Below are 9,750 nucleotides of genomic sequence, written 5' to 3' on the forward strand. Positions count from 1 at the left end.
TCCCATCTGACCTGACGTCCTCTTCATCTTGCCTTCTATACCTTATTCCATGCTTCCCCCCTGGAGTCTTCCAGACCCTGTGACAAAGACCAGTCTAAGGACCATGGCTGCCCTCTGCAGCCTTTCTCTAGTCTCTTCTTGGGTCAGTGAGGGTGGGCCTGTGGTGTCTGGTTCATTTTCTCAGCCCTGCCTGGTGCTGATCTGGGAGACAGAGCTCTGGGCTCTAGGAGGCCCTGGTGCTCTGCACCCACTGTTTTTTTTTTTTTTTTTTTTTTTTTTTGTTTGTTTTTTGTTTTTTTTTTCTAAAGCCTTTCTATGCAGGAACTAAGGGCTACTGGACCCTTTCCTCAACTTTGGGGACCCTCTCCTCACACACCCCTAATTAAGTTTCCACCTGCTCTGCATGCAGAGAGTCATCAATAGGTGGCTTCTCTTAGGCTGGTCCCCAGCATAGTGCGGGAGCTGGCTGGTTGCTCTCCCGCCAGCACCCCTCCCATCCCCACCCCTGCTCACACTACCTCCTGCCAGAGTGCGCCAGGTCAATGCGGTACTGGCTGGAGCTGGAGAGCAGGGTGTAAGGCTTCAGCTATGTGACCCCCACCAAGCCTGGCCCTCAGTTTGGTTTGTATTGCAGAGTTCGATAAGTTCCTGGAAGAAAGAGCCAAAGCTGCAGAAACAGTTCCAGACCTGCCCTCGCCCCCCACAGAGGCCCCTGCACCAGCCTCGACCACTTCCAGCCGAAAGAAGCCAGAGCGGTCTGAAGATGCACTCTTTGCCCTGTGAGCTGTCCTGTGGTTTGCCTCCCCATGACAGGTCACTGCTGACTCTCCTAGTGGACACCAGGCACTGGCTACTCCCCCAGCCTGCATACCTGTATCTTCGTGGAAATGCCACTGTGTTTGCTCCCAGGCTGCCCTGGTCAGTTCCCGCCTTGCCACCTTTTCTCTGGGTGGCAACAGCAGCACTGACCAGAGGTCCTGTCCTCCGTCACCCCGAGGGCTCTCTTGGCCTTCCATCTTCCCAGGAAGAACCCGTGGTCCAGCCCCAGGCAGGGTAGCCCCTTGACACTTTGTGAGCCGAGCTCCTGAACTGACCCTCTTATCTCCCTGTTCCTGCTTCTGCCTAGCTGCTCCATGGCTTCCTCTGGGTGGGACACTCTGCTCCCCTGGACCCCCTTCTTCCATAGAGGACTCCAGGAAAGCAGGGCTCAAGCATTTGTAACTACAGGCTTAGTTTCCCTCCTTGGGCCATGTGACACCTGTGGCACATAGTGTGTCTGTGCTTGAGTGGTCTCTGTGGGCACCTTGAAGGTCCCTCATGTTTCTGGCCCATTCTCCATCAGTCAGCTGCTAGGCCTGGGACCTGTGGCTCTTGGTGTGAGAATAGCCTAGAACAGCTGTGAGGGGAACGTGTGTGTGCCCTCTCAATGGTAGGCAGCACTCCATATGTGCTGTGCACACTTACACTCACACCTGGCCCTGGGAGCTACAGAGGGTTGTTTGCTAAAGCAACATGGCTTTAGTGCACCCCATGACTAGACTTCGCCTTCAGCATCCTCCTCGAGCTACCTCCAGGCCCAGGAGGTTCCAGGTGACCTGGAGCCATACTCCACCCTTCTCCCCACCCTGACATTGCCTCAGCCATCATGGTTGTTCCCACTTGACCTGCCACCCAGCCCACATGTCCCCCAGCCAACAATTCCATTCTGAAGCTTGCTGATAGTCTGGTTCTGAGCAAATGAGAGCTGGTGATACCTGCTCCTGTCCTGTGTCTTTGCTGGTTTGTTTCCTGGCTCTGAGCAAATGACTCCATGCCACCTTAATCTCGGTCTAGCTGCTGTTGCCTAGAAAAAGGAAGCTGCTGCTACAGTGGTGTTACTATATACTGTCCAGGTCACCACATACTCCCCACCCAGTGTGAGGTCAGCCCTTCCCACTGTTAGGAAGGCCCAGTGCTATACCTGTCCCCACGCCCGACACCAGCCCCAGTCCCAGTAGGGAGAGGAGGCTGGCTTCACTTGAAATGAGATCAGCGTGCAGGATCTGGGAAGCTTGTAGGAAGGGACTGCAGCCCTGGGTAAGAACAGAAATGGCCTTCCCCAGGCCCCCACGCCCAACCCACCACCTTCTCCTTCAGCAGTCTCTGGGTGAATGTCACTCTGACCCTGCAAAAGCTGTTCAGGAAGCCCCTCCTGCCAGGAGTTCAGCTAACCTGCTAATGCCCAGCCCTCTCTCAGCACCGGCTACACTTCCACCCTCCACTCAGGACCCTTGGCCAACCAGAGCTTCTCTCTCAGTGTTTCTCAAGGGCAGAGACCTCTAAGACCAGCCTAGCTGTCAAGGCCTTTGAAGGCTTGTCACACCAAGGAGAATGAGGATCCCAGTACAGCTGGAAACTTGGTCTTTGGCACAGTCCTCAAAGGGTTGTCTCTGAGGGTCGGCTGTACACGGCCTACAAGGGCTGGGCCTGTGGGCAGTAGGCAGTCAGGCCAGTGTCTCTGAATTAAGAGGTTGCCCCTTGTTTATGGATGATGTAGAAAGGAAGATGGGCCTCCATCAGGAAGAGAGACTGATTTGTGGGGTCTCACCGTAGGCCAACAAGGCTGTTTCTAGTACCAGTGTCCAGAGCTGGCCCCTGCCCTCCTGGCTGCAGCTACTGGGTATGGCTTAGAGAGGCCAGGCTGTCCTGGGGGTAGAAGGTCCTCAGAGAATCCCACCAGCTGTCAAGAGGCCACCTTTCTGGCTGGGACCAGCTGGCGTTTGGTTTGTATTCTTCACATTTTGTCTGGAGGTAGTCTGCCTTATCTGTGGGTTGAAGTGACATGTGCCTGAGGCCCTTACCAGAAGCAAGATTGGGTCTGCAGGTCCTGAAGGGGGTTTAACTCTTTTGAACTGTCCTGTCCGGAGGACTCTGTTTCCTACCTGTTTCCCACCATTTGTAGGCAAAGTCCTTAGAAGCTGGGCCCTCTCAAGCCAGCCGCCTCTACAAGTGTTAGAAATCACAGATAGAGTATGTACTTAATTACACTAAATTATTGCCGGGACTCCTCATAAGCACTAATTACACCTGATTATAGGTTAAAATATTTATTTTGTCAAAATATTTTCTTGAGGATGTGTTTAACCTTTTCTTGTTCATTGTGTGCTGAAATGTGAAGACTGCTTCTTCCTACCTTTTTGGCCATCAGGCAGCAGTGAAGGAAAGTCACCAGGTGTAGTTCAACCCTGCCCTAGAGTGACCTCCTCCCAGGTACCAAGAAGGCAGGCTGGAGTTGGGTGGAGAGTGACCAACTCTTTATCTGTACATGCGACATGAGGTTTCAGAGCCAAAAGGGTTTCTTGGTAGCTGTGGCCAGAGCTTCCATTTGTCCTGTCAGTCCCTCAGAGTGAGTGACTATGACTTGGCTCATTGCCCTTGTCCTCCCCACCTGGCACATGCTGTCAGCCACAACACTGCCCAGCTGGGAGAGTGGTGGCCAGGCCCTGAGTGGCCCAGTGGCAGTGAGTTCCTCTGCTCCACCACAAGGCTTCCCTGCCAGTAGTCCTCTGACTGATGGTCTCTCAGATGGCTCAGGGCATGCCATGGGCACTGTTGGGGCCAAGTCAGTCCTAGGTGGCTGGGAGAGCAGAATGAGGGCCTTTGTTCCCGCCTCACCAGTCCACAGCCTCCCTGTGATTTGCTGTTGGGATGCTCAGCCGCACAGGAGGCCAGCAAGGGAATGTCTCCACTTGGGGGTCCTCCCTTTGTGGCCCTGTGGTACCCACTTAGCACAGTGCCCATCTCCAGCCCTTCCTGTTCATGGGGGTCTAGGTAGGCTTTCCCTAGTCTCTAAGGACAACTGTCAACCCTGTGTCTTGACTGCTCCTGCCCTCGGGCTCTCTGGGAGAGCAAGGGTGGAGTTCCTTCCTAAAGTTTGCACTTCCTTTACGAGGATCCGAGGATCCTTGGGGCTGCTGAAAAGAAGGTATTGAGTTTGTTATCCTGTTGTCCCCCAGTCAGATCCTTGTCCCTGTCCTGTTTCTGTGGTTAGAGCTGGTTCTGAGGGTGGCTCAGAGTGACAACTAGTGTGTCCCCCACCCACTGGCTCTGCTTCCAAATACTGTCTCTAATTTGTGTCCCTGCATGTAAAGTTCGCCACAATAAATAGTTGAACCAGCCAGTCCCGTGTGGTATCTGAGTTGGCCTGCCATCCAAAGGGCCTGAAAGTTGGCCCACCTGACCTCTTTTTTAAATTATATCTTAAAATTACGTTTGTGTGTGTTGTCTGAGTGTGGATATGTGCACTTACTAGGTCAGGTGCCCACAGAGGCCAGGAGAGGGTGTCCAGTTCCCTGGAGCTAGAGTTGGAAGTGGTTGTGAGGCTCCCTGTGGGCGCTGGGAAACACTCCATTTCTCTGTAAAAGTGGTGTTAACCAGTGAGCGATCTCCCCAGCTCTTGCCTGCCTTTTAATTTTATTTCATGCTTTGAGGTAGGGTCTCAATGTAGCCCTGGCTGGCCTGGAACACACTGTGTAGCCCAGACTGGCCTCAAACCCAGAGGTTCTTCAGCCTCTACTTCCCAAGTGCTGGGATAAAGGGCCTGGGCCACAAGCCCAGCACCCCAGGCCTTCTTTAACTGGCCTTCGTGGAGGAAACAGTTGCGGACCTGCTCCTTCATTCCCTAAGGGAACTCCTATGCCCTGCAGACCAGCAGACTGTGGGGAAGGGGGCAGATATGTGTCTGCTCTGACTGCCGAAGAGCCACAGAACTGGGTGTCGTGGATTTTCCTGGGTCACTTACCCTGGCTCAGAGCAGGTAGACCTGAGGGACCCAACCCCCTTCTGCTGGGTTTCTGCCAAAAAAAGGCACCAGAATCTTCTACAAAGTCATGCCAGGCACCAAGTTCTACGAGCCTGCCAAGTCAGCAAGCCTCGTCTCCTGGAGAGCGGGCCCCTCTCCCCAGCTGTGTTCTTAGTCTACAGTTCACACCACAGATAGAGTTTACAAACTTCAAATATGTATGTGAGTGGTTCAGTCAAGAGTTAGAGGATTGATTGGGTGACCATCACAATTTTAGAACTTTTGTCCCCCCAAACCAGCCCATCTCTGAACCTCCCCACCCACCCTCCTTCCTGTGAGGCTGCCCTAGGGTACCACTCTGAGGCATTGTTTTTTGGGAACTAGCCTCAGCCCACCCTGAGGCAAAGGAACCAAGTGGGGAGACAGAGGAAAAGGTGGAGCCAGGTGCTTATGACTCCTTTAGCTTGAGGACTTGAAGCCTTCAGACCCTCCACCTCTGGAACTGAGGATGGAGCTCTTGGGTGTAGGAAGTGTATCAAACTAGTGTGACCCTGGCTAACATTTGCCAGCCTGTCACTTGTACTGGTAGAGTTGGGCTGGGAAAAGCCACAGACGTGCTTTTGGGCACAGAGATTAACACAAGTGTCACTGAGACCCAGACCCCAGTCCGCTGGATGAGCAGTGGATGAAAGGCCCAGGAACCACAGACTAATGGGATCTCTATAGTCCCTAACCTGGGCCAGGGTGTCAGCATTCAGCGCCCTAAGAGCCACTGTCACCCTAGGCTCCAGGAGCTGAGGCTCTGACTTTCTGGCGAGGTGGGCTGAATTGCAAGCCCTTAATAGAGAAAAGGAGGAGTGTGCCTTCAACAGCAGAGGGGGCCCACAACCCACATCCTTCTGAGCACACAACATGGACTGAGTCTCTTCTGTGCCCTCGCTCTGTGCCTCCCACTGTGCCACTGAAGAGTCCAGAACCCGATGATCCCTACACAGTGAAGAGCAGGTGGGTGGGCCGAGGGCACTTTTCCTTTTAGCTCCATTTCCTTACTGCCTGCCTGTGCCTGGCCAGTGCTCAGGCTTTGCCCTTGGGGAACTTGAAACCTTGTTCAGTTCCCAGAACCAAGGCCCCTCCTCTGTGTGTGCTAGAGAACTCTCTTGACCTGCAGGGAGGAAGGCTCTGGAGCTGCTAGGGTAGGCTGGCCAGACCAGAAAGGAGCGCAGGATGGTCATGCCTCTACGATTTGGCTGACAATTCTCCATGGAGGGACTTTGCAACCCCTTGTGGGCACTTGCCAAGGTGCATTTTTTTTCCCCAACAGACTAATGCATGTTCCTGTAAAGTAGGGGCTCTGTGAGAGAAATCAAATGCAAGAAATGTTGGAGAAGAGCGGTACCAGGCCAGGGTCTCTTTGTCAGGATGGAGTCTGGGGCCCAAACTCCTCACTCAAAGGGTGTACTTGCCTTTTTGTTTGTGGCAGGAATTGGTTAATGAGTCAGAAAGAGGGATGAGTTTCAGGAATGGCTACATTCAGGCACCTGTGTATCCCTAGGTTAGGCGCTTGCTCTCTGTGTGTCTTGGCTCTGCTTCCTCGGGGTTGGCTCCTCTATAACAGGCTAGAGATTGCCTGCAGCTCCAGGGCAGGGTTCTTTCCAGTGGTTTACACAAAACACCGAGAACTCACCTTGAAATCCCCAGCTGTTAGCAGAGGAAGGATAAAACCTTCATAAGGCCTACAGCATGGGTGGAGAATGCCCAGCCCCTGGGGTACATACAGACAGAGACAGACCTCAGGGCTCTTCTCTTTTTTTCTCCTCAGGCCTCACTGCCTCCCCTCCTGTCACTGGAGGCCTGAGAGGAGCCAGGGCCCTGTCTTGATGATGGCCACAACCCAGTAGTCTCCGTTAAAGCTCTTGATGTGAAGGGAACTTCGCCATTTATTTTCCAAGAAAAGCATAGATCTTGGGCAGGGACAGAATCAGAGAGCTCAGACAGGCATGGCACCCAGAAAGTACCCTGACATTCAAGGAAACTGTTAGTGTGTTCTCTCATGGCCTCCAGAAGGCTATAGAGTCAGGTCCTGAGCATCCCAGTAAGTCAGATCTCTGCTGGCAGCTCTGGGGAGTCGGATGTTTCTGGAAGCGCAGTGGGCTCTTATCTGTCACTGTCGCCTCTTCATCACATGCAACATGGTCTTCACACTATACTAGTGGCACCCGAGAATGCACTGTGCCCCCTGCCCCTTTCCTCATCCATGAAATGTGACTGTGAGTGACAGTGACCGACATGGGCCTTTGTAGCTCATTAGTCTTTGAGTGGAATGACCCAGGCTAAGATCCCAGGGAAAATGAGGATGGAAAAGGAGCCAACAGACTGGAGGAAGGACAGCTGGTTGTCAGCCTGGCATGGCCTGAAACCCAACATCCAGGTGAAACGTTCTGTATTTCGGCCTGTCACAGTCCTTACAGCAGACTCGTTGACTTGTCTCCTGTGTCTGGCCCCTTCTGTTATTTGAGGCCTCCCTGGTTCCTTCAGCAGATACCGCAGTCCCTTTCCTTCTGCCTAACATTCTGAACGCTAGTGAGAAGTCCCAGCTGAAACTTAAGAGAGGGGAGCTGCCCAGGCTGGTCTCAGACACAGATCTGCTGAGAATGCAGAGGGAGGGATAGCCCTGCTGCTGCCAGAACCAGAATCCCTGGTGGCCTGTGGAAGGTTTAGGTCCTTCTCTGCTCAACAAGGTCCAAGTAAGTTGCAGTGGCCAGAGTAGCAGAAGACAGGGCCTGGAACCTCCCCCACCCCTACACATCCTACACCTCTTTCCTCCGATATAGGCTCTTTATACTTCTGAAAAACCCGGTAGGTGGAGAATCTGCTTTCTTTTTCATGGTGGGTCTTGAATAAACCTCCATCTTCCTACCAGAGTCTGTTCCCCAGTTTGGTACAGTGGCAAGCAGTGGGGACTTGGGATTCCAACAGTAACTCCCTTAGGGCTGACTTGACTGGTGACGGGTGATGCCATCAATTGATGTGCTTGCTCTACTCTGGGACTCAAGAGTGTTCACCTGGCTTCTCCCCCAGTGGCCATCATTCCCCTTCTCCATTTGTGAGCGTCACCCCTCACTGTGCACAGCCTTTGGGCACACAGCCCTTGTGTGGAGATCTATCAAGAGACTGATGATGCCAAAGAGCCACCACAGTGGATGAAACAAGGCTCAGTGAGGACAAGACTTCCTGGACAGCTCACAACAGAAGTCGACTCTAATGAGACCAACCCTCACCTAGGGCCAGAATTCTCAAGTCAGCAGTCTCCAGTATAAAGGAGATGAGGAGGCTAAGACCTCCCACGTAGTTCTGGAGTCTTGGCAAGCTGTTCCCAGTGCCTGGTCCTCTGCTACTTCGCCCAGGCAGACCCAAGCTCAGCTCCTGCGGTCAAGAAGGATAATGGGGTCATGAAGAGTGGCAAGTGGCCCACGAGGCTCAGCAGCCTCCTGCCCAGGGCCTGCCCTTCCACACCTAACACCGAGGGCACTGCTGGGCAGAGAGGCCCTGCTGCTCAAAGCTCAGTGTCTCCAGTGCTTAATGGGTAGGGACAAACCGCGAGATGCACGGTGGTCGCCTAGGTAACCAAATCGGCGCAGGTACGCAGGCAATCTGCCCTTTAGAAACCACGCTCTCAGTCCTGTAGTCTCAACCAGCCGCGCGAGTGTCCGCAGGTCATACCGCCCCGCCCCCGGGTCGAGCAGGCGCTGGGCACGTGACCACAGCCCGAGTCCCGCGAGCGCACTCTGACGCCGCGTCACCCCACTCGGGGCCCTGCACCCATTGGCTGCCGCGCCGCGAACGGGGCCTGTTCTCTCGCACCCCGTGTCCGGGGTCTCCGTGCTGCCCACCCCGCACTGCGACTGTCCCCAATGCAGGCCAACCTCGGGCAACGCTGGGGAGTCCGAGGCAGGTCCCTTCGCCGCCTCCTGCCTCAGTTGCCTCATCTGTGGAATTGGAAGGGAGCAGACGCCTTCCTAAGGCTGTTGGGAGGACTGAACGAGTTAATACGATAAAAGTATCCGGCGTGTCACAAGCATGCCCCATGACTGCACAATGCTGAACCTGCTGACCCAGGTGACAGCCGGCCAGGCTGAGACCCCGCCCCTCCCAGGCTCACGGAGACAGGCCTGTGTCCTAAGCGCCGCAGATCCGGGCAAGGCGCTCCTGAGAGCTGTGGTTAGACGGCTGGGTGGTTTGGGACAGAAACCACCAACTTCCTCTGAAGTTTTCCAAGCTTTCCCCATCCGGGAAAAGCGGCCCTGGATGCTGCCCTTGTAAACCCACCCTGTGCAGCAGAGACTTGTATCTGTGGTCTGCTCTCCCTCGGTGGGCTTTGCTCCACAAAGGGCTCTCTCTTTTCTTTTTTTTTTTTTCCTTTTCTTTTCTTTTTTCCTCTTTTCTTTTCTCTCGAGACAGGGTTTCTCTGTGTAGCCCTGGCTGTCCTGGGACTCGCCGTGTAGACCATGCTGGCCTCTAACTCAGATGTCTGCCTTCCTCTGCCTCCTGAGAGTGCTGGGATTAAAGGCGTGCGCCACCCCCCACCCAGCTTCACAGGGAGCTTTTCTAGTCCTGGCTCCAGGTTTTTCTTTGACTTTGCCTTCGGCTCTCCGGAACCATGCAGCAATATAAAGTGCATTTGTAGAGCTATGTATAGTCTTTACTCAGTTCCAGAATCAGGCGGATCTGTTGTGATGTCGCCAAACACCTCGCTCTGCAGAGACAGCCCTAGTAAGTTGACTTTGGAAAAAAAAAATCAGTGATCTTGGGTACACTTGTGTAGGGGAGGTGCTAGGTCCGCGGACCTCTGAAGACCCTCGCCCTTTTGGCTGGGAAGGGCTGTTTGAGTTTGCCGCAAAATCATCAGCTTCCTGGATGTCTTCTGATGGCGGGATATGGCAGGGTGGCCCCAAAGCAAGGGCTCTCCATGT

At 54.0% G+C, this 9,750-nt stretch overlaps 1 protein-coding gene across 10 annotated transcripts in view; it reads left to right on the top strand.

Annotated features, from left to right (window-relative positions):
- Positions 1-4,159, top strand: part of Tom1l2 (target of myb1 like 2 membrane trafficking protein) — a 123,588-nt gene extending 119,429 nt beyond the window's left edge. For all 10 annotated transcript variants that reach the window (XM_060363611.1, XM_060363613.1, XM_060363612.1 and 7 more), the window contains one exon: positions 635-4,159. In XM_060363611.1, coding sequence (XP_060219594.1) covers positions 635-783 — 149 coding nt within the window. In that variant the 3' untranslated portion in view covers positions 784-4,159. The remainder of the gene's footprint in view (positions 1-634) is intronic.
- Positions 4,160-9,750: the final 5,591 nt, after the last annotated feature.

The sequence above is a fragment of the Meriones unguiculatus genome, chromosome 11 (assembly GCF_030254825.1).
Source record: "Meriones unguiculatus strain TT.TT164.6M chromosome 11, Bangor_MerUng_6.1, whole genome shotgun sequence".
NCBI lineage: Eukaryota > Metazoa > Chordata > Mammalia > Rodentia > Muridae > Meriones > Meriones unguiculatus.